General features: G+C 41.3%; 1 protein-coding gene and 1 long non-coding RNA gene across 2 annotated transcripts; both read right to left on the reverse strand.

Annotated features, from left to right (window-relative positions):
* Window positions 1-9,154: 9,154 nt before the first annotated feature.
* LOC133472161 (uncharacterized) lies at window positions 9,155-11,132 on the reverse strand. The gene is made up of 4 exons (XR_009786619.1): window positions 10,144-11,132; window positions 9,937-9,985; window positions 9,786-9,844; window positions 9,155-9,705 (listed from the first exon to the last, which is right to left on the reverse strand). It is a non-coding gene; the product is annotated as an uncharacterized LOC133472161 (long non-coding RNA).
* A 635-nt stretch (window positions 11,133-11,767) lies between these two features.
* LOC133472147 (gastrula zinc finger protein XlCGF57.1-like) lies at window positions 11,768-23,161 on the reverse strand. The gene is made up of 2 exons (XM_061762574.1): window positions 22,664-23,161; window positions 11,768-14,154 (listed from the first exon to the last, which is right to left on the reverse strand). Exons 1-2 carry the CDS (start codon window positions 22,785-22,787, stop codon window positions 12,743-12,745), a joined length of 1,536 nt encoding a protein of 511 aa, XP_061618558.1. The 5' UTR covers window positions 22,788-23,161; the 3' UTR covers window positions 11,768-12,742.
* Between the last annotated feature and the right edge of the window lie 1,417 nt (window positions 23,162-24,578).

Raw genomic sequence — 24,578 nt, forward strand, 5'->3', positions numbered from 1 at the left:
ATTGATGGATAACTCAATTAGTTGAGTATTTATGTGAAGAAGGATCGATACTTTTACTCCATTACAATAATTGACATGCCGTTCGCTACTTTTATTTATCCATTCCTGCGTGTGCGTTTCTATTTTTAGACTCTATCTTTGACTTCCTCATAGGGCGCTGTTGCGCCTATCCAACGTGATCACTAGTGTCATTTGACTCCAATTCACCAATCAGATGAATCAAGGCAGTCACATGCCTTCGCGATCCAATCAAGATGACTAATTTTGTAGGGGGCTGGGGGGAAACAGCCACGCAAGTGTGTTGACTTTATAGACTCCAAAAAAACAACAGCTTTGTCATGCACCTCTTAAATTGTGACTGCCAAAACTTGGATATTTCAACCCACTTCTAACTTGAGAAAACAACTTGCGGTAAGTAGCAGATGTTTCTATTGTTGTTTTGGTAGTGGATATGGCAACATTAGCCCACGCCCTATGGCGTCGCACACGCACACACACAAACAGCTTCTTCATGAAGTCATTTAAGTGAATAAAGCAAATGTTGTTTCTGTAGGGCCCAATGCATGTGTTGTTGGTTTTTGGGCAGTTAAAACTTGAAATGGTGCCAGGTGTGTGTCGACTCCCATATATTATTTTTTTTTTATTTTGTTTTATGTTCATGCTCTGATTTTTAAATTTTTTCTTTACTTATAGTTACTCGAGTAATTTTTTTCATTGAGTACTTTCAAAGGAACGCAGGACAATTTTTAAAGAACTGCAGGCCTCCCTTGCCTCAGTTAAGGTCAGTGTTCATGACACAACAATCAGGAATAGACTGAGCGAAAACGGCTGCAGCAGATAAAGATCCAAAACACACCAGCCAATCAACTTCTGAATGGCTTAAAACGACAAAATGAAGGTTTTTGAGTGGCCTCGTCAAAGTCCAGATTTGAATCAGATTGAAATGCAGTGGCATGACCTGAGAAAAGGGTGTTCATGGTTGAAAACCCTCTATTTCTGCTGAATTCAAACAATTCTGCAAGGAAGACTGGGCCAAAATATCTCCACAGAAATGTGAGAGACTCATTGCCAGTCAAAGAAAATACTGTCCACTTTACTAACGGGGAGTCTTTGACCGTGCGTTCACTGATTGTCGAGCACATGTCAATGCACCTGAACACATCGCAATTCCAGGAAGCGAGGCAGTTTGCTGGTCCTGCTAACAGATAGGACGAGAGCAGCAGTTTCAGTCATTTAGTGGTTGTTACGTTCGAACCCCGTACGTACGAACCCCGGTCCTCAGAACTGTAAGGCAGACGCTTTAAACAGTCGGCCACTGTTTGCCACTTAGCTAATTCACATAAGTTTTATTTAATTCTGGGTAGAAGTTAAATGTACTTATACTTAGGTCTGTGAATTAGTTAATTGCTTGTATGGCTTCCAATGATGTTGGCTCTGGCAGAGGAGAGAGGCAAAGCAGAAAAAGTTCAAAAAGCAAAAATTTCCAGACAAATTTAATTTAATTTATAGAAAAAATTACAATTTTGTTTTTGTAAATAAAACCCAAAGTGATAAAAAAAAAGAAAAGCAATTAATTAAACCACTAAATGTGGTTACTGTAATGTGTAGTGCGCGTACACGAACGGAAGATGGCTTATCACTTGGGTGATGCAGGGTCTTCGTTGCTAAAGCTTGTCATACTCTCACGCTGTAAGTCTCAAAATTGGTTAAAAATAAAAAGGCTCAACGCTTCAATCGTACAATTGTAGCGGTTGTGTTTCAGCAAACGAGCGACAACGGGAACGTTTCAATTAATCACAACCGCGATCGTTGCACGGCAGTGGTTGACCTGGCATCGGATTTATTGCCTTGGTTCAAAATGCCATTTTCTGCGCCTCACATTTCATTGGCACTTAAACGAGAAGGATTAAGAAACCTGTCGGCTACACTCAATTGGACACATGATGAGAAAGAACTCTTCATACAAATTAAACAAGAATTAAGTCAAGCCATTCCTTTGGCACATCCCAACTATAAACTACTGTTTCGTTTGGACATCTCTAACAAAACTCATACTGCCGCTGCAGTATGGTACCAACTAGTATGGGGCGAAAGATGCGCGCAGAATTTGCCATATAATCACACATGGTGTCAGACATTCGGACAAACCACCCATTTTACCAGCAGGTGGACCCCACAAAAAATGGTGGACAAAGGCATTATGGGCCAGAAAAACCATAATGCAATAATGGATAGAATAAAATTCCAAAGAAATTATGATTCAACACAAAACCCTATGATGCTAAGCATCAATGGTCAGGTAATTGGACAAACACAACATTCATATTTAGTGAGAGGAGCGGATGTTTCTGGAAGAGATCCACGTGGTCTTATCCATATCAATGTATTTGAGGAAGAACAAACGGCTAACAACCAATCAAGTTCCGAGGCTGTCGCAAACCCTCCTGTCGTACAAATACTTAACAACCCACCTAGCATATTGGTAATTTTTCAACAGAGACAAAATTACATCAGGTCAAATTGTAGCTTTAGCCACAGGATACACACAACAAAACCTGTGGATAGCCTACTTACAAGAAACGGCCCAACTTGGCAATTTTGGGGATCCATTTTTTTAATAGCTTGAGTGACAAGCTGCTTTGTTTTGTTGTCAACAATCACTTCATCAATGACTGTACATGGTTAGATTCCATGATACACGCGGGGATGCTGTCGCGGCTCTATCTTGCTCTGCACATAAAGCGACCAATTACCACCTGACTCCGTTTGGACGTTAATTCCATGAGCGAAAGATTTGAGACAAGTCGTGCAGTGGTGCCGCTTCACACTACTGTATATTCCTTCATCACATCAATGTTCTCATTGCACAGTAAACACACTGCTTTAATGCTTGTTGGACATGGCAGACAAAATAAATACTTGTCAGCCCACCGGGTCTCGAATTGCCGGTTTTTCAAGATCCACTTTGCACTTATTCGGCTTTGAGAGAGACATTTTGAAGCCCGTCTTGTTTACAAACGTTTGTAGTGCTGTCGTCTGTTCATGTTTAGTGTGTTTCCTGATGTTTGGATTTTAGTGTGGGTCAGTATAGATCCTTTGTGGACATGCCAAGCAGCAATTTACGGCTAGTCCACTTGGACAAACTTGTCATCATATGCACTTTTGTATTGCCATTTTTTTAATGATCACCGTGTTACACCAAAGTAAAATATGAAAGTCTGGCAGCTCATCTCAAATTTCAAATGGGCCAGTAGTTAAATGGGCCTGGTTTATTATATCAGACGCCGTTTGCTAGAAACTACAATTAAATATACATACTGTGTATAACATTCAACCTGCCAGAGTGGCTAGTAGGAGTGGCAACGTGTTGTCCAGATGTGATCAGGTCAATTCATTCTCAGGACACTGAATCGATCGCAACTGTACTGTTTTGGTTGTCTTTGCAGACATTGCACATGATCGAGCTCGAGCTGTCCGATCAAGCCTTGGTGCAAGAATTCATGAAGCCTGCAGATGAAAGGCAAAATCTTCCTTGAGCATTGCTTTTTCTCACCAACACAGTTGTGTCTTTTAAACCTGTCCTCCCAAGAGACTCTTTGACCACATACTGAGGAGGAAAAAGGTTTGTCCCCCCCCAGCATGTATTCTTGTGTGTTCTGGCTTCAGCTGCTCAGGATGAAGATCTTCATTGATGTCTGCAAGACACAGAAAGACAAACACACATGGGCCAAATCTCATTTATTTGCAACCGTTCTCCTTCATCCTGTTTACATGTTGGCGCCTCCTACCAGAAATCCCATCGAGGGGACAAGAACAACGGAGGTGCTAGGCGCAAAGAGGGAAAAATAGTTGTAGAAATGAGAACTCGGTGTTATTTCACGGCCGCGGCAACTAAAGATTACGTCACGTGACTTCATCTTCCTCCATCCATCAATCCATTTTCTTTATCGCTTATCCTCATTAGGGTCACGGGTGTGCTGGAGCCTACCCCAGCTATCTTCATGTGCCATGCGGTGTATACCCTGAACCGGTTGCCAGTCAATCGCAGGGCACATATAAACAGACAACCATTCGCACTCACATTCACACCTATGGGCAATTTAGTCTTCAATCAACCGAACACGCATGTTTTTGGGATGTGGGAGGAAACCGGAGTGCCCAGAGAAAACCCACCCAGGCACAGGAGAGAACATGCAAACTCCACACAGGCGGGGCCGGTCCCCAGAATTGTGAGGCAGATGTGCTAACCAGTTGTCCACCGTGCCGGCTTTCATCATCCTCATAGTTCATTAATATTATTGTGTTTCTCTCATATATACACAATATTTGATTACTGTAATTTTATGTATTTATTTTTCTATATATAGCTAGTGCTAGTCGGGTCGATCAATATTTAATTAATGCTCGATAAGGAAAAAGGGGATCATCGACTTTAGGCAAACATAACAACCACTACACTACAGAAACTGTTGCTCTCGTGCTGTCTGTAAGCAGGACCAGCAAACCGCCTCGCGAGCTGGCATTGCCGATGCGTTCAGGTGCATTGACGCGTGCTCGACACTAGGTGAATGCAGTACAAGGGACTGCTCGTTAGTATCTAGGGGATGCACTAACGCCACATTCCCACCGGAACGCCCCCTCACTGAGGTGCCACACGGGCCGAGTGGCAAAACATGGCTGCGTTCAACACATTCTTTAGTAGTTGCTTAGGAAATTGAAAAACTTGACCCATCACTTCTCAATTTAAGTTTCAAAGGGGAAGTAAATACCAAGAGAAAAAAAAAAGTCTGTCTACTGTTCTATGAGAAGAAATTACTTTTTTTTTCATTATGTTATTTGTATGTCTGATTGCTGAAATGCAAAACAAACATTTCTGCTAAGAATGCTGCACAGTCAAATAGTAACTTTGACAGTTATCAAAGAATAGTAAACCAAATGATCTTTCTGCTGCTAACTAACCGATATGGAACTATGATGAATTCTGATTTTGATGTGCCTGTTATTATTTTTTATACAAACCTTCTTTTTTTTTTGTTTTGTTTTTTTTTTTGTTTTTTTTTTTACAAGCAGAATTTTTTCCTGAAATACATTTCAATCCTGAAGAGTTCAGTTACCATTTTTTATTTTTTAAATAAAGTCTTCACTGAATTATACCTAAAAGATTAAGCTTAAACCGGGAATGAAATAAGTGTGTAAATGAAGTGTTGTAGTTTAGTTGTAGTGATATTTTCTGAAGTGTTCCCGAGCCCACGTGGTGATATCCTTTCCACATTGATGTCGGTTTTTGATGCAGAACTGCCTGAGGGATCGAAGGTCACGGGCATTCAATGTTGCTTTTCGGCCTTGCCGCTTACATGCAGTGATTTCTCCAGATTCTCTGAACCTTTTGATGACATCATGGACCGTAGATGATGAAATCCCTAAATTCCTTGCAATTGTACATTGAGGAACATTGTCCTTAAACTGTTCGACTATTTTCTCACGCACTTGTTCACAAAGAAGTGAACCTCGCTCCATCTTTGCTTGTGAATGACTGAGCAATTGCTCCAAAACAATTAGAATATCATGGAAAAGTTAATTTATTTCCATAATTCCATTCAAAAAGTTAAACTTTCCTCGATTATAGATTCAAGGCCCACCATTTAAACAATTTCATTTGTTTATTTTTTACATAATTTCGGCTTCCGGCTCATAAAATCCACGAAATCAGGCATTCAAAAAATTGTAATACTGTGAAGAACTCACAGAAGAACACATTTTGCACATTTTACAACTGAGTGTCACACACTAATCACCTCCTAAACTCAAAGCACCGGCACAGGTTTCACCAGGTGTCATTAAATTGCTTCAGTTGTCTCAGTTGGGTTCAATATGGGGAGGACTGCATGCAGACTTGACAAGTGGCCAGAAGACCATCATTGATACCCTCCATAGGATGGAGAAGCCACAAAAGTTCATAGCTAAGGAGGCGGGCTGTTCACAGAGTGCTGTGTCCAAGCATATCAATGGAAAGTTTAGTGGAAGGACAAAATGTGGCAGGAGAAGATGCACCGGCAAAAGAGATGCCCATGGGCTTCAGCGGATTATCAAACAGAGAAGATTCAAGAAGCTAGCACAGATCCAGAGAGAGTGGAATGAGGCGGGAGTCACAGCTTCCAAAACCACCACATTCAGACGCAACCGGGAGATGGGCTAGAACTGTCGGTTCCTCGGGCCTAGCCACTTCTGAGCCTTAGCCAACGTAGGAAGCGTCCCAACTGGGCCAAGGAAAAGAAGGACTGGACTGTTGGCCAGTCCTCCAAGGTCCTGTTTTCCAATGAACGTAAAGGTCCAAGGGTTTGAAGTAAGACTGGTGAAGAACAGAACCCAAGCTGCTTGAGGTTCAGTGTGAAATATCCACAGTGAGTCATGATTTGGGGTGCAATGTCCAGTGCAGGTGTTGGTAAACTGATTTCTTAAATCCAAGGTCACCCCAACAGTCTACCAGAATGTTTTAGAGGACTTCATGATTCCTTCTGCTGAGGATCTGTATGAAGATGCAGATTTAATCTTCCAGCAGGACTCGGCCCCTGCCCATACCACCAGAAGCAACGAAACCTGGTTTGATGCCCATCACAGTGCTTGACTGGTCAGCCAACTCGCTGGATCTATTATCAAGAGGAAAATAAGGGGCACTAGACCCAAAAACAAAAAATAACTGACAGCAAGCATCAAAGAAATCTGGGCTTCCATAACTCCCAGGCAATGCCACAGGCGGATTGCCTTAATGCCACAGCGCATCCAGGCAGTGATTCAAGCAAAGGGATTGCCAATCAAGTATTGAAGATTAACATATCATTTTGAAAGTACCATATTTTGATTGATTGAACATGACCCTAAGTTCTTTCTTTTTTTCTACAAAAACTGAGAAATAAATGGTGATTTCTTCACAGTATTCACATTTTTTGAATTCCTGATTTTGTGGGTTTTATTAGCTGGAAGCCCAAATTATGATAAATGAACAAATAAATTCTTGAACTTGTTTAAATTGTGGGCCCTGAATCTATAATCTATGAAAAGATTAACGTTTTGAATGGAACTTTGGAAATAAATAAACTTTTCCATGATATTCAAATTATGGGGAAAAGTCTGTTTAAGTTAAAATACACCTGTTACACTTGTGATTGTGTAGGTGCTCATTAAGATGAATACATGTACTTATGTACAGTATGTCTAGTGATACAAATATATATATACATATATATATATATATATACATATATATATATTTTTTTATTTTTATTTTTTTGTATACATACATACATACATCAGCTGTGTTTGATTACACTGATTGGACTTGATTAGGAACGCCACACCTCTGTCTAAATAAGACCTTACAGCTCACAGTGCATGTCAGAGCAAATGAGAATCATGAGGTCAAAGTAACTGCCTGACCTTACTTTCTCAGAGACAGAATTGTGGCAAGACCCAGATCTGGCCATGGTTACAAAAAAAATGTCTGCTGCACTTAAGGTTCCTCAGAGCACAGTGGCCTCCATAATCCTGAAATGCATGACATTTGGGACAATCAGAACCCTTCCAAGAGCTGGCCGTCCGGCCAAACTGAGCAATCGAGGGGAGAAGAGCCTTGGTGAGAGAGGTAAAGAAGAACCCAAAGATCACTGTGGCTGAGCTCCAGAGATGCAGTCGGGTGATGGGAGAAAGTTCTAGAAAGTCAACCATCACTGCAGCGATGCACCAGTCGGGGCCTTAAGGCAGAGTGGCCTGACGTAAGCCTCTCCTCAGTGCAAGACATGAAAACCTGCATGGAGTTTGCTAAAAAAACACCTGAAGGAGTCCAAGATGGTGAGAAACAAGATTCTCTGGTCTGATGAGACCAAGATAGACCTTTTTGGCCTTAATTCTAAGCAGTATGTGTGGAGAAAACCAGGCACTGCTCATCACCTGTCCAATACTGACCCGTGAAGCATGGTGGTGGCAGCATCATGCTGTGGGTGTGTTTTTCAGCTGCAGGGACAGGATCACTAGTTGCAATCGAAGGAAAGATGAATGCGACCAAGTACAGGGATATCCTGGACGAAAACCTTCTCCAGAACCTCAGACTGGGCCGCAGGTTCACCTTAAAAAAAGACAATGACCCTAAGTACACAGATAAAATACCGAAGGAGTGGCTTCAGAACAACTCTGTGACTGTTTTTGAATGGCCCAGCCAGAGACCCGACTTTAACCCAATTGAGCATCTCTGTAGAGACCTGAAAATGGCTGCCCACCAATGTTCACCATCCAACCTGACAGAACTGGAGAGGATCTGCAAGGAAGAATGGCAGATGATCCCCAAACCCAGGTGTGAAAAACTGCAACATTCCCAAAAAGACTCATGTCTGTATGAGCTCAAAGGGGTGCTTCTAATAAATACTGAGAAAAGGGTCCGAATACTTATGGCTGTGTGATATTTCAGTTTTTCTTTTTTAATAAATCTGCAAAAATGTCAACAATTCCGTTTTTCTTCTGTCAATATGGGGTGCTGTGTGTACATTAATGTGGGGGGAAATGAACTTCAATGATTTTAGCAAATGGCTGCAATATAACAAAGAAAGAAGAAGTCAATCGTTCGTTTCATCTTATCACCCCTGGCTATTTCCACTCAAAGTCTGATGGCCTTGGCCACTCACCGAGGCCTGTCACAATAATTTTTAACTCATTCACTGCCAGCCGTTTCCTGAGCAGGGAACCCCAAAACTGCCAGGCATTTTTGAGGAATTTCACAGATTTTTCAAGCCCCACAGAATATTGTGTACTATGATGATGTACACACCAAAACCACCAAAAGAAAGATCAGACTCTGTTCTTTCATTAGGAAAAAAAAACATTTGTCTCTAGCTTATACCGTTCTTTAGTAATCAGCAGTCAAATATAGGCTACTTTCAGCTAAATCTGTTTCTGGAGGAAGAAAACAGCGTTTTTGTGAAAGTAGCAGACACATCAAGCAGAACAATGACTTTGACACCAATATTTTTTTTCTTTAGTGAATATCTCAAACATCTGAACATAAAACTCTGAGAAAATACTTTTAACAGAAACATAATTTATTTACAAATATAACTGTACAGAATTCCTATTAGACAAAAATGCATGAACAAATGAGTCTCCCACACTTGCACTTTTTTTTCCTCCAAATTTTCCTCCTCTACCGTTTGCTCAATAGTCCAGGTTTTTATTACCTTGTGCATAAAATCTAGCAAGGTTTTATCCACCTTTGGATTTTATTCTTCGGTGGCAGTGAATGGAATCTTGTTTGGTTGTCATACTCCTTGAAATCCTTCTCTACTTCTGCTTGAGGACTTTGCAGTTTAGAAATATAACTATCACTATAAAAATATATTGTTGAAATTGCAGGTGGCACGGTGGACGACTGGTTAGAGCGTAAGCCTCACAGTTCTGAGGACCCGGGTTCAATCCCTGGCCCCAACTGTGTGGAGTTTGCATGTTCTCCCCGTGGCTGCGTGGGTTTTTTCCGGGCACTCCGGTTTCCTCCCACATCCCAAAAACATGCATAAATTGCCCGTAGGTGTGACTGTGAAGGCGGATGGTTGTTTGTTTGTATTTGTATGGTTGCCAGCCCTGCGATTGGCTGGCAACCAGTTGAGGGTGTATCCCGCCTCCTTCCCGATGATAGCTGGGATAGGCTCCAGCACGCCCGCGACCCTAGTGAGGAGAAGCAGCTCAGAAAATGTATGGTTGGATGTTGAAATTGCTGACGTGGGGAAAAAAAAGCTTTCAATTACCTTTTTTTGTTGTCAATGCGTACTGGAATGGGAGTCGAAAGTCTGCTGGATGCATAAACCTGTAAGTTTAAAAAAAATAAAACATACAATTACTTGAGAATACTTTTTATTGATGACGTGTTTTGCATGGGTAAAAAAACAACTACATTACTTTTCTTCGTCGTAATCTAAAAGACGTTCGACTCGTGGGTGTTGATTTCCTGCAAGATGGATGAAATGGAAATTTCAAATCAGTACTGGCAACAGATCTTACATTGTAATGTGGACTAATGGGACTGAATTGTGTTTTTATGTAACAAGTATTGAAGGAGTGTGTTTTCTCGCTAAATGTAGCTCACGCAAGCTGCAAACGAGTTACCTTTGTTTTCGCCTTCGTCGATCTTCGTCGGAGGAAGCTCGGGATGAAGCTCGGCTGGCTATCCAAACGCAGTTCACTCATCACGATTCCGGATCCCATTTACTCAAATCCTGGTCGAGAGACGATCAGTTGCCAAGCGGCTGGGAGGATCTCACCATATGTATGGGCCGGCATTTTGCGCGATAGCTTTGCAACAAAGCGATCGGCTCGGAGCGTCATCCTTTATTCCCCCGCATGATCTAATTCGTCATTCCTGTCGGTCGCGATCAGACAAGTTGCTGATAAAAGTACAAGTCGCGCTTCCAGCCAAGCGTGAGCTCTCTGAGTTACCAACGACTCAACGAAAAAGGCAGGAAGAGGTTGCAACCTATTCACGCTCAATTTTAGTCCAGCAACACACAATGTCCTATCTTCCCTTTTCATTTACCATTAGTGTTATTTTCTTTTTGTCGTAGAGTCCCTCTGTATGTTACCCTGTAGTTTCCCCTCTTAGATTTAATTAAATATTCTATAAAAGGGGCTGCTGCAAACTACATTTCATAAAGATATGTTCTTGCGGCACATCTGCCTCACAGTTCTGAGGACTCGTGTTCAAATCCGGCCTCGCCTGTGTGGAGTTTGCAAGTTCTCCCTGCGCCTGTGTGGGATTTCTCTGCTTACTCAGATTTCCTCTCACATCCCAAAAACATGCGTGGTAGGTTGATTGAAGACTCTAAATTGCCCGTAGGTGTGAATGTGAGTGCGAATGGTTGTTTGTTTATATATGGCAGGCGACCAGCACGCCTGTGACCCTTGTGAGGATAAGCAGTCCAGAAAATAAAAGATTTTTTTTTTTGGTGTTGTGTTGACTCTTCTTCTAACCAAAATGCAGCACATTTCTCTAGCAGAGCAAATGTCAGCGCGATTAGAAGGATGTAAGCCTTTGGTTTATCTGTCGGCCCTTAATTGGGGCCCTTTTTACGTGCTTTGGATTGCGTCCTCCTTACGACTTGAACTTCATGCGTTATGTTCTCTTCCACTTCATTGACATTTCCCAAGTCCCACCTATTGGACTACCAGCAAATGTGATATAAGGTTAATCAGAACTGTCCGCCGATTCTAATTTAACCTAAACTGCCCAACCTCCAACAGTACCAACATCCACTTCGCACAGACGCCGTTGACGGTATTTGCGTCATTACCCAACGATGGGCTGATCGTGTCGTGTGAAAATGTTGACCTCAAGGTCAACCGACTGAGTTTGTTGTTGGCAAGCTGTTAATTACACAATTGTTTGGGGCCAAATTCCATCCAATATTAACCCCTTTTTGGTTGTCGAGAGTTTTTTTTTGTTTTTGTATTTTGCTAAAGTGAGCATGGGTGGGACGATGTGTCACTTTATCAAATGTCTGGAGTGGTTTGTGGCGAAAGCAATTATCAATACCACTTCATAGAATCAATATTATTTTGTGTGAACGTTGTGTTGCACCATTCTAAGATTTTGAGCAGCCTTTCCGTTCTCCCCTAATCGAATTCTGTCTCAAAAGTAATCATGTCTTTTATTTGCTAATGAAAACCGCTCCTGAATACAGTGGAAAATGCACTGAACATGTTGAAGAACTGGTTTCATAAAATAATCACACAGTTTAAACAAAACCAGGTTTATCATTTTTTGCCAAAATAAACAAATTAAACATTAGGTGAAAATCACAGCACATTCTATTAAGACAGAGTATCCAATAAAACACTTCTTGGAGTGGTAATTGATGCTAAGCTTTGTTGGAAGCCACAAACAGACAACATAAAAAAAACAATGTCAAATAACATTGCCATCTTCTGTAAAATCAAGGATGTTCTGAATATGAAATCATATACACTTTACTGCTTACGATTACTTCCATCATTCATGGTGTTGAGATATGGGCCAACACCTACAAAACCAATACTTAGCCTATTTTTAAGTTACCAAAAAGAGCTATAAGAATCATAATCAATCTGAACACACAGAGCCAACAAATGCTTTATCAATTTAAATACATGTACAATTCAAAACCTAACAAATAATGTTCAAATTACGCAATAATTTTCTTTGCCATAGTGTTTAAAAGCTGGTTAAAAATTAAGACTTATGATCTGAGGGGAACTGGTATTCTAAAAGAGGACCAATATAAAACAGACGCGTCTCTGTTAGTGGTGTTACTTTATGGAATGACTACGACGATTACCTGAAAATGTGTGGTTCGCTTATAGTTTTAAAAGTATATTTTAAACAAAAGTACTGAAAAAATATATGACCCAGGTATAACCAAATGGAATTGCATAAATATTGTAACTTTCGTACTCGTTTGACATCCGGGACAAATGTGTGCAATGCTTATTTGTTTAGGTAAAATGCGTTCTTTTTAAGACTACTAATTTAATTTCACTCTGTAAAAAGTTGAAATCTGTGTTGGTGCTTTGCAGGCTTTTTTTCTTTTTTTGCTGAACTATGTTTTTTTTGTCTTGTAAAGCTCGGCGCAGGCATAATAAGCCACGGCTTTGCATAACGCCTTTTCGGTTGGCTTCATCCTTTGTTGGTTTTCTGAAATTATTCTGTGAATGAAAGCTAATCGAATAAACCTCACCTAACATTTACATTGAAACCTTCTCGATCACCTCCATTCTTACCGGCACACTTGTGTGTCTTAGCCCTAGCCTTACAAGAGAATCTTCGACAGCAAGTGGCGCAGGCAAAGTGTTTCTGACCAGTGTGGGTTCTTAAGTGTCTTTTTAAGCTTCCCATGAAGGAGAACCTTTGACCACAAACTGAACAGGCAAAAGGTTTCTCACCAGTGTGGGTTACTGTATGACTTCTTAAGTGTTCCTTCTGACTAAATCTTTGACCACAAACTGAGCAGGCAAAAGGTTTCTCACCAGTATGTATTCTTGTGTGTTTTTTTAAGCTTCCCTTCATTGTGAATCTTTGACTACAAACTGAGCAGGCAAAAGGTTTCTGACCAGAATGTGTTCTTGTGTGTAATTTTAAGTGTCCTTTATGAGTGAATCTTTTACCGCAAACTGTGCAGGGAAAAGGTCTCTCACCAGTGTGGTTTCTTGTGTGTAATTTTAAGCCTCCCTTCTGGGTGAATGTTTTACCACAAACTCCGCAAACAAAAGGTTTCACACCGGTGTGAGCTCTTGTGTGTAATTTTAAGTTCTGCTTCTGGGAGAATCTTTGACCACAAACTGAGCAGGAAAAAGGTTTCTCACCCGTGTGGGCTCGTGTGTGTATTTTCAGGTTTCCCTTGTGTGTGAATCTTTGACCGCAATCTGAGCAGGCAAAAGGTTTCTCTCCAGTGTGGGTTCTTACATGACTTCTCAACTGTTCCTTACTCGAGAATCTTTTACTACAATCTGAACAGGCAAAAGGCTTCTCACCGGTGTGGGCTCGCGTGTGTATTTTCAAGCTTCCCTTTTGAGTGAATCTTTGACCGCAATCTGAGCAGGTAAAAGGTTTCTCTCCAGTGTGGGTTCTTATATGACTTCTCAAGTGTTCGTTACGAGAGAATCTTTTACTACAATCTGAGCAGGCAAAATTCTTCTCATCAGTGTGTATTCTCATATGTAGTTTCAAATGTCTCTCATAAGGAAAGGTTTTCCCACACTGAGAACATTTCCATTGTTTGTTGGTAGTGTGACATGTCATTTCACCATCAGACTCTCCATCTTCCGTTTCAGGAGAGTATGACATCATGTCGTCACTATCTGATCGTGGCGCTAAGAGGCCGTCTGCTTGTGATCCTCCACTGTGGTCTCCATCACCTTCTGTTCTCATGTGTTGACTTGAGCTGCTGCTTGGAGGCTCCGCCCCTCTGTTCTCCTCACTTTGAACTTCATCTCCACTCTTCAAAAGGACCCCAGTCGATTTAAACAAGGTAATAGCCTCGACCTCCTCTTCTTGTTTGATGTGGTGGACCTCTTCGTCCTTCAGTTCCTCTTTGATGTGACAGGACTCTGGCTCCTGCCGCTCAGAACAAAGATATTCACTAATGCCTGCAAGACACCAAAAGACAAACACATGGCATGGGGAAGTCAATTCTCATGTTGAGACTTCAATGTTGTGTATTATGGTTATTTGTATATACAATTTATTTGGACAACCAGAGGAGTGAAGATTTATTGGCAACAACAAAAATGGGCAAGTCAACAACAACAAATGTGAAAAAGTTGAAAATAAGGTCATAAAAATGAGTATCAATAAAGGTATCGAATGCCATTCACAATTTCACCTATCAATGGATTTATTGTTGAGCTTATCCTTGGCTACTCACGGAAAGACAAAGAGTATATATTTAATATTTGTTTTGTAGCATCTCTTAAATTGAAACTAGTTCTCCACTGAACCAAACTTCCACTAAAAGTTAGAAAACTTCAAGGTTAAGTCATTCAAAATGGAAGCAAGAGTTCAACGTAGGCCCCCACGCCCCTCATCGGCATGCACAGCTGGCTTCCCCGTGGTCAACTTATACCATGTTTGCCATTTCAACAGTAAATAAAAGGTTGTGGCATTAGAGCCAAAACGTTATCAGCATGTGCGTTACGTTTGATTGATTAGCTGCTTATTTAGAAACAATTAGATTTTATAAATATAAATACTCCACGTTGTAGTGTAGAGCAGTGACTCCCAACTCCCGGTCCGCGGACCAGTACCGGTCCGTGAGGCATTTCTTACTGGACCGCATAGAAAGAATGACCAATTAATATAATTTCCGTTGTATTGTGTTTTGCGTGTCAAATGCGCTTTATTTTGAAAATTGACATCTTCTCCGGCGCAACAGCTGTGCATCTCAATTGACAAGTGTGCACAGAACGCTGCAGCAGTTCCGTTTCTGCTCCCAGGCGTCTCGCTAACGGCGACCAAGTGCAAAGATCCAATAATTTCATGAACTGATTCACTTCCTTACATTCACTAAAAAGATTCATTCTTTGGAACGAAACATTTGCGAACGAAACACCACTACACTGCATGTGATAAGTTATTAAAAATAAGGCCGTACGACCTCAAAGAAAAAGAAAGCTTATTTTAATAGAAAACAGAAGTCCTACTTAAAATATAGGTTAATATCAACAAGTGAGTCCGCTCTGCATAATACTGTATGTGACGACAAGCTCGCCAACGACACATGGAGACCAAGGACCCTGGACTAAAAGATAAGCCGTTGGGAGTTTTTTGATAGAAAAAGAGATCAACTGCTACTGTTTCCAACATCCTATCTTTGTGAAGCGGGCTTTTCTGCAGTGACAGTTAACAAAGACACAATTATGGAGCAGACTGGACATAGGAAACAAGCCCAGGGCTCACACAGATTCTGCAGTATGGTGAGTTGTATTTAAATAAAATGTTTTTAAGCCGGCTGTGTTATTTATTTTTTTTGCTCTGTGTGTGTATATATTCATTCAGCTTCCGTTTTGCTTATCCTCACTAGGGTCGCGGGCGTGCTAGAGCCTATGCCCGCTATCTTTGGGTGAGAGGCGGGGTACACTCTGAACTGGTCACCAGCCAATCGCATGCCACATACAAACAACCATTCGCATTCACATTCACACCTACTGGCAATTTAGAGTCTTCAATTAACCTACCCTGTGGGTTTTTGGGATGTGGGAGGAAACCGGAGTACCCAGAGAAAATATACATGCGCACCACACCTTGACAGCTGGTCCGTGAGAAAAAAATGCCTACTCTAAACCGGTCCACGGTGCAAAAAAGGTTGGGGAACACTTGCATTTTGGCAATGACCGTTGAATTTGCATCCTTTGTTGTTCAGAGTTCCTGAGAGCAAGGTTATTGGTGACCCTGGCTGACCGCAACCCCTGGCCGAGTAAATTTCTAGGTAGGAGACAAGTAGGTACGCTATGCATTGTATAATAGTCACATGATTTGTATGCACACATTCACACACAAACACGTTTTTGTAAACTGTAAATCACAGGTGAAATCAAACTGTGTCAACGACTCTGAATCTTGGTCAAAATTGTACCAAAACTTCCAAATTGTCATATGTAAAAAATGCTGCGCTGTCACAAAAGGATTGTTACCAAATCAATTTACACAGGAACTTGAAAAAAAGCTGAACCAACGATTGACTTCTGCTTTCCCAAACGAGTTATCTATAAATGTGTTGTGTATGTATAGGTAATATGATGAGCCAAACATTTATTTCCAGTCATAACCATCTGAGGGAAATCGTAAGTATGTGGCCCATGACACAAATTAGTTTCCCACCCCTGCGTATAAATGTATGTGTACAAGAATGAAAACTGAAAAAAAATTCTGTTGATGGGAATGAGGTAATTTTTTGAAATACTTGTTTGAACGGCTTTTATTGTGTGGACATCAGAAAGAATAGATCCAATATTTATAACAATGGAAAGCCAATTTCACAAACACAAAATCTAACCACCATAATGTCTTGCTTTACACAAGCTGATTGAGTTTAGAGTAATCACATATTTTGATAAGGACATTTTTGCGACGTCCTCCATGAGACAGCTGGGGAAACTCCTCCGACTGTTTGGCCCCTGATCAACGGATTGGTGTCTACCATAACTGCAGACACATGACAAACCTCATGGACACCATCTTGAATGAGCGGGTTTTACACAGAGCCAGGCGAATGTGGAATGACATCCGGAGAGCTGATGACCTTCGTGAGTCTGGAGAGAACAACAGAGACAGCAAGGCCCCAAATCGTCATTATGTATTGTGCAAAATCCCCAAGGACATTATATAGGATTCAGACAAAGCAGACAATGAGGAATCACATATCATATTTTCAAAGCATTGCTCCAGTAGCTATGTGCATGTTATATTACTTGATAAATATTTGTGGATCCATTTGCGCCTTATTTTTAAAATTTACTTCCAGGAACCAATTTCTTGAGCTACATGTCCATATACCGTTAAGATCTTTCGTAATGATTATTATTAAAAACACGTGAATCATCTCAACACTTTTACTGAAATTGATAATAACATTTTCAACATTTAATACAACAATAGTTTTCCAATTTAACTGCTTTAATACTCCCATATTGATGAAAAGCATCACTGGTCTCAACACTTCATCATAGAATATCCATCCATCCATTTTCTGAGCCGCTTCTCCTCACTAGGGTCGCGGGCGTGCTGGAGCCTATCCCAGCTGTCATCGGGCAGGAGGCGGGATACACCCTGAACTGGTTGCCAGCCAATCGCAGGGCACATAGGAACAAACAACCATTCGCACTCACAGTCATGCCTACGGCCAATTTAGAGTCTCCAATTCATGCATGTTTTTGGGATGTGGGGGGAAACCGGAGTGCCCGGAGAAAACCCACGCAGGCACGGGGAGAACATGCAAACTCCATACAGGCGGGGCTGGGGATTGAACCCGGGTCCTCAGAAATGTGAGGCTGACGCTCTAACCAGTCGGCCACCGTGCCGCCCATCATAGAATATATTATATAAAATAAATATTGAAGCCATAATTAACTACGATTACAAAGCCATAATTTGTTAACAATTATGATTACAGAGTAACTAAACAAGCCTAAACAGATTTTGAAAAACGCACAAGAAATCAATTACTACAAATAGACCTGACGTCACTGATAAATTCTAAAAAAGTGTATTTACTCTGTAATGCCATGAAGCATGAATGTTTCTAACTACAATATTCATATTTGTACAGTATTATTTGCTGAGATAGCCGTAATTGAAGTAAAACTCACCGTGGCCTCTGTTGAGTTGAGTTTGCAACAATTTTTTATTTTTGGTCCTGTTCGGCTGTTGGGTCAAGCAGAATGGAAAATCTGTATCCCTTTTATGCCAGAACAGTTTTACTGTCACAGTGGAGTTTTTAAGCTTCCGCTGTGGTTTCTTAGTATTAGTCTTAGTACACCGTTTTACATGCACAAAGACTGATAGAAGTGTCCTGTAAATGCTGTGTATAACACTAACGCTACCGGTTATATTTTTTAGCAATGCACAATGGATTACAAATACAAGCATGTGATAATAGACTCACCCATCGAGCAGAAATGAAGCCACGTCGCTCCTGTGTCCATCAAGTTCCTCGGGGAGTCTGAGTTGATGCCAGCCACCTCTCAAATAGTAGGTCCAATGCGTTTCTATCAGATTCCCCACAGTAAACATCCGATGTCCAATGGACCGCCAGATCACGTCCGTATCGCGTCGAGTGGTCTCAATGACCTATAGAATAGGTTGCATCTGCACGCCAAACCACGACCTTATATGGACTTTGATATGACGTTCAAGACTGTACTTTGAGTCGACTTCTTGCGTCTCTGTTTGGCCTTTCTGGTCTCTTCGCTCTGCTTTTGTTTCCTTAGCCGACGAAAGCCTCCTCGTCCGCCACTATTTCCAGCGCCTCCTTGTGGCATAAATGCGCGTGCACGAGAAAATGACAGACCCACTCCCGGGGCCACGGTTCCAGTCTGTACAGTGCCTAATTGGACAATTCTCTCCGTCACAGACTTTCTACATTAATAATGAAAATTAAATTAGAGGCATTAGATGAGGCTGGAGAGGAATGAATTTTCAAAAAGATCATTGAAATAATAGTTTACTGTATGGACATGCAGAGAGTTTTAACATATGACAAAAAGTATTTTTTTCTCCCAGACCTGCTTGCTTCACCTTTAAACCGGGAATTTGCAAATGACATGACTAATGTCCTGAATAACCGTGAAAAGGACACTGGTCATCACTTTTACCCTTGTTCCGTTCAAATGCTTATATGTGCATGAACGCGTGAAGCCGTGTGGTAGGCTACGACTTAGTCACTCAATGAGCAGGTTGCGAAACCAGAACAGCGATGGGACCGCTTACATTTTTTAAAATTAATTTTGCCTTTATTGAACCAGGTTGGTCCCATCGAGAGGCAAGGATCTGTTTTTCACTGTGTGTAAATATATATATATATATATATATTTTTTTTTAATTACCGAAAATGTTGAAACTCGCACTAACATGTTCATTGAACATAAATGTATGCGCACGTAAATAAATTGTTTTTCATATTTTTGATGCGTACCTCCCGGCTTATTTTCTTCGCACCACCGTGCGCATGTTATTGAATCAGAATTCATTCAATATGATGGACTCGTGCCCGCGACCTGCAAGCTGAATCTCAGCCAATGCATGGAGTCCCCCCCCCCCCCCCCCACCAAAAGATGGCTGATCCAAAACTTGAATAACTTTCTTCATATTTATCCTAACAATCATGTTAAACTTGATCATCGTTTTAAATTTATTCCGAAGTTACATTAGAGACACAAAACAAACATATAGGATACCTATACAAAAACTATTTATGAGCCGAGAATGAGCTAAGATTGCATACGTTGTTAAAATGCATAGTAAGGAATAAATATAATACGGGAAAGAGAAATGTTCAGTTAATAAAATTCATGAAATTAGCATTGGAAGTGTAAGAAAATATGAGCCATATATGCCGACTGGAGTATAGAACAATTCAAATGCCAGAGGCAGTGTGTGTGTGTGTGTGTGTGTGTGTGTGAAGTAATGAAGCCTTAAAAAAAAGTAGGAAACGCAAGCGTTTGATTGTACTTCCTCATTCAGTGACAACGTTGGCCGCACGCAGACATGTTGTGCGAGGGACCCACACATATATGCACATATCCTACTGTACAAGCACTTGAATGGAACGAGGGTTAAAAGTGATGTGAAATGTCCATTTAGTTGTTATTTAGGCCAGTCAACCCATAAAGAAATTCCTTGTTTGAGTTCTTGTCACCAATGTTAATATTGTTTTACATATAACTGTTGTTCCAATATGTAGTGCATCTTTGATAAAAGATGTGTGTTTGATGTATTGTGTTGTTTTGTTCTAAATTTGTTCGCAGAGTACGGACGAAACCAAGTACGAACATATTGGTAAATCACAAACATTTGCGTCAAAATGTAAGCACAAATCTGTGCATACCCACGGTGAAGGAGGTCCAGTGAGAGGAAATGTGAATATTGACTCTGCAAGTCAAATTCATACATTTTCTGCTGGCGCCCCTCGAATGATGAGTTCGAGGCCACTAGTGTTGAGCACATCTGCACACAGTTCTGAGGTTGGCTGTTCGAATCCACGCACTGACCTTCTTGGGTGGAGTTTCTGGAGTATTCTCCCTGTGCTTGTGTGGCTTTTTTCAGGCCACACCCAAAAACATGCAATTACTGTATTTTCACGACCATAAGGCACACCGTACTAAAAGGCGCAGTCTCAGTTACGGGGTCTATTTCTGTATTTAACACATTCATAAGGTGCACCGTATTATTGGGCGCAGACATGGTAAAACATATGCTATCTTAAAACATACGGTAGCATGCATGCACGCTAAAACAATGTTTTTAAAAAGGCAGCGGGAGCAAAACTGAGTTCGGTTGTACTTTATTGAAGTATTTAACAATGTAATCACATTATTTTATTATTATTTTTTTTTTTAATCAATCCTCATCCACAAATCCATCAAAGTCCTCATCTTCTGTATCCGAAATGAACAGCTGGGAAAGTTCTCAATCAAACACGCCAGGTTCCTTCTCGTCATTGTCTGAGTCAGTCTCGTTGCCGTGCGGCTCCTCAGAAATGATGCCGGCTTTTACGAAAGCTCGAACAACGGTGCGAGCAGACACGTTAGCCCAGACATCCACAATCCATTCACAAATTGTGGCGTAACTCGCCCGGCGCTGCCTCCTAGTCTTAGTTCGCCATCTGTCATCCATGGCTCCCACGCCTCTCGCAACTTCACTTTGAACGCCCTGTTTACACAGATGTCCAGCGGTTGGAGATCCTCCGTCAAGCCTCCCGGAATGATGGCAAGCTCCGAGTTATTGCACTCAGTCGAATGGTGACTGTAAAGACGCTTCTCCCGGCTGTTCTTTGCTCATTATTCCATTGCTCGAGTTGGTCTTCCAACTCGGGCCACCTCGCCTTGTTTCCGCGGAAACTCAGCTTTGTTTTCTTGACTTGCCGAAGCTCGTTTTCCTGCTTCCTCCACTTGCGAACCATGGATTCGTTGATCTTGAATTCTCTCGCGGCTGCTCGATTCCCATGTTCCTCCGCGTAACTGATAGCTTGCAGTTTAAACTGTGCTTCATAAGCGTGTCTCTTCGTACGTGTCAATTTAGCCAAACCGATGCACATACCGGAACTATATACCTACTGGGGGCGTGCTTTTAGCGTCATCTGTCACGCGCACCCTTCCCCCTTTAACGTCTGCATGCTGTCCTAAGTCACATCCACCTTCCTCTATATAAGCAGCGTGTCGGCAAGAAATGCTCCCAGTCAGTCAAGGGGAGCGCTCATTAAAGTCTCACCAACATTTTGGAATAAGGCGCGCCGCATTATAAGGCGCCACGTCCATTTTGGAGAAAATTTAAGACTTTTAAGTGCGCCTTATAATCGTGAAAATACGGTAGGTTAAATGAAGACTCCAAATTGTCCTTGGGTGTGAACGTGAGTATACGAACGTGAGTATACGAATTGGCATTTGTCTCTATGTGCCCTGCAATTGGCTGGCGACCAGTCCAGGGTGTACCCCACAAGTTAGCTGGGTTAGGCTCCAGCACACCCGCGACCCTAATAAGGATAAGCGCTATAGAAAAATTAATGGTTTGTATGCTTGTGTACTGAAGCGTATTGCATTCATTTAATTTAATAGTAATTTTTTTTGAGGGCGTTGTTTTTTTTTTTTTTTTTAATATTTTTTTCTGTTTTTCTGACGAATTATTTTTCTCAGTTTTCGGTCAAATTCCCCCCCCCCCCTGTTTTATTAATATTTCCCCCCCCCTGTTTTAATGAGTAATTTTTTTTCCTGTTTTCTGAATAATCCCCCCCTTGTTTTTTTTTTACAAATTTTTTCCTGAGTTATCGGGACACATCGAAGTCACGCGAGAACCTGCGAACTGCAAGTGACTCTTTGCGGACTCCGTAATAAGCAATATGACTGTCTTATTTAGTTTGATAAAGTTTTATTTTTATATGGGTTTAAGACACTGGGAGATACTCCGGCCTTTGAGTTACATAGATGGTATTGTTATTAGTCATTAGGGGGATGGGGGGGGGAATGATCAGAAAAAAAGAAATAAATAGTAAAAAAAAACAGGGGGGTGTGGAATTACTCAGAAAGACAGGAACAGCAGGGGGAAAATAGTCATAAAACAGGGGGGGGGGGAATTAGACAGAAAAACTGAGAAAAATAATTAGTCAGAAAAACAGAAAAAAAATATTCAAAAAACAAAGCCCTCAAAAGAAATACTCAGAAAAAAGGGATTTTTTTTAATCCTCCCGCATCCGTGAAACCTAAACAAATGAACCTTTTTAAAGAACCAATCGGATGGAAATCGTCAACGCTTTGACGAGGCTTCATTTGGCCGTCACTATGACATATCAATATAGTCATGAAGATTCCATTCAAATGTAAGAAATATTTTTAACAACAGAAATAAGTTAGTAAAAACTAAACAAATGAGGGTAAAAAGAGCACAAACCTGTTCTGTGTAACACAACACAAGGCTGCATGCTAACAGCGTCCTCGAGTCGTCGTTGTGGCTCGTCTTCCTCTTTCGTTCCAGAAAGTTCCTTCTCATACTTTGCTATCGTTCTTGCACACATTTTTTTTTACACGACAATCACAACAAGTTTACAGGCGATCTCGAGTTTGCTATGTGGTGCTGACAAACGCGTCTCTTTGTTACCGGCTAGCGAGCTAAGCTAAGCTAATCTAACTGGGCCGAGAAGCGTCAACGTGCACCAATACCAAGGCGAGTTTATCCAGACACGAAGACTTAAAAATCTTAAAAGTAGCCTTTAAAACTTTTAAAGTAGTGATGGACGAACGAGAGGTTTCAATCCGTTCAACTACTAATTCCAGAAGAATGAATTCGTGGATTAAAAAAAATTCGGTTACTCAAACAAAAGTGCACGGAAGTAGTCAACTTGTGTTGTTTCGTTCACGACCGTTTCGTTCAGAAGAAGGAATCTTTTTAGTGAACGAACAGAACTGAATCAGAGTATGATATGATTCGTTCTTTGAACTTGCCCGCCGTGAGGCAAGCGAGTCGGCTGGGAAAGGTTCTGTCACTCACTTTTGAATCTTCGGCGAATGGCCAATGAGCAGTCAGCGTGCTGGCGAGGGCGGGACTTATTAAACGTGCTGCCATGTGTTTTGCGATTCGCCATGCTTGTCACTCACTTCGGCGAATGAGCAATAAGGGTATGGAATCTGATTTGTGCCAAAAAGATTCACACAAAACACTTTGACTCGCAAACGCGATGACGACTTTTGCGTTTCTTTTATTCGCTTTTTTTTCTCGTTGTTCTCGCTTGTTGTCAATGCTGTACTAGGAAGACGTGATGTTGTAACATTATGCTAGTTAACGTGTTAGAAGGTTGGATTAGATAGTTTGTTGCGATCATTTCAAACTATGTTTATGGCAAAATATGCTTGATTAAAAACAGAGATAAAGAAAATGCAGGTGGAATGAAGCGGAAACTCGGAAATTCCAGTTGGTCGAGAGTCGAGGATTGTTTTGCGTTTGCATGACGACCCTTGCAGATGTCTACATAGATACGACACGGTCATTTTGACTTCTGTACCGACGATGATCCTAAGCTACGGAGGTCAAAGTCGTCAGCGCATTCCACGTGTGTGGACGACAAGAACACCAAAACGCCAAGGATGCCGGTACATTGTATCATTGAGCTGCATATGGTTGCCTAAAACGAAACGCCGCACAATTAAGAGAAGGGAACTTTGAGTCCCTTTCACTTCTTCTTTTTTTAAATGTCGTATATTGATAGCATACGTTGTATCGTTAACAAAACAGTCAACGTCATGAACATAGGTTAGGAATTGAGCAAGTTACGACTTCATTATAGCGTCTTGTATCGCATTCTATGGGAACAAGGACCTTCCCAACATGGCCGCCAGTAGGCACGTTGGTTCGCCACTCTGCGACAGCGCGCTGGCGTATCTTGTCTTCATATCTATGGACGCCACGAGTCTCAATCGTAACCACACGCGCTTCCTCGTGCTGCACTAAATAAAATCCTGACTTTGAACCGAATGTGCTGAATACTCGTAACAGTAAGTTAGTCACTACTTTACTGTACTAAGACATCATTTGTTCGGTCTACGTGTCTGGTTGCACGTTGAAGCTTTTCGGCCCAGTTTGGTTTAGCATGCTAACAAAGAAACGCGTTTTCTTTTTGTGATCAACAATTCGCTTAGCAGATATCAAGTGTAAGCGTAAAGTGTTCTCTTTCCGCCACCTACTAGGAAGGCTTATGGCCCACAATATCACATATTAACTCTCAAATGCAATAACAACAACTAAATTCTCTCCATCGGTTTTGGTTCTCTGCGATACTGAAATAAAATCCCTTATATAACACTTATTTTCT

Source organism: Phyllopteryx taeniolatus, chromosome 22 (genome assembly GCF_024500385.1).
Source record: "Phyllopteryx taeniolatus isolate TA_2022b chromosome 22, UOR_Ptae_1.2, whole genome shotgun sequence".
Taxonomy (NCBI): domain Eukaryota; kingdom Metazoa; phylum Chordata; class Actinopteri; order Syngnathiformes; family Syngnathidae; genus Phyllopteryx; species Phyllopteryx taeniolatus.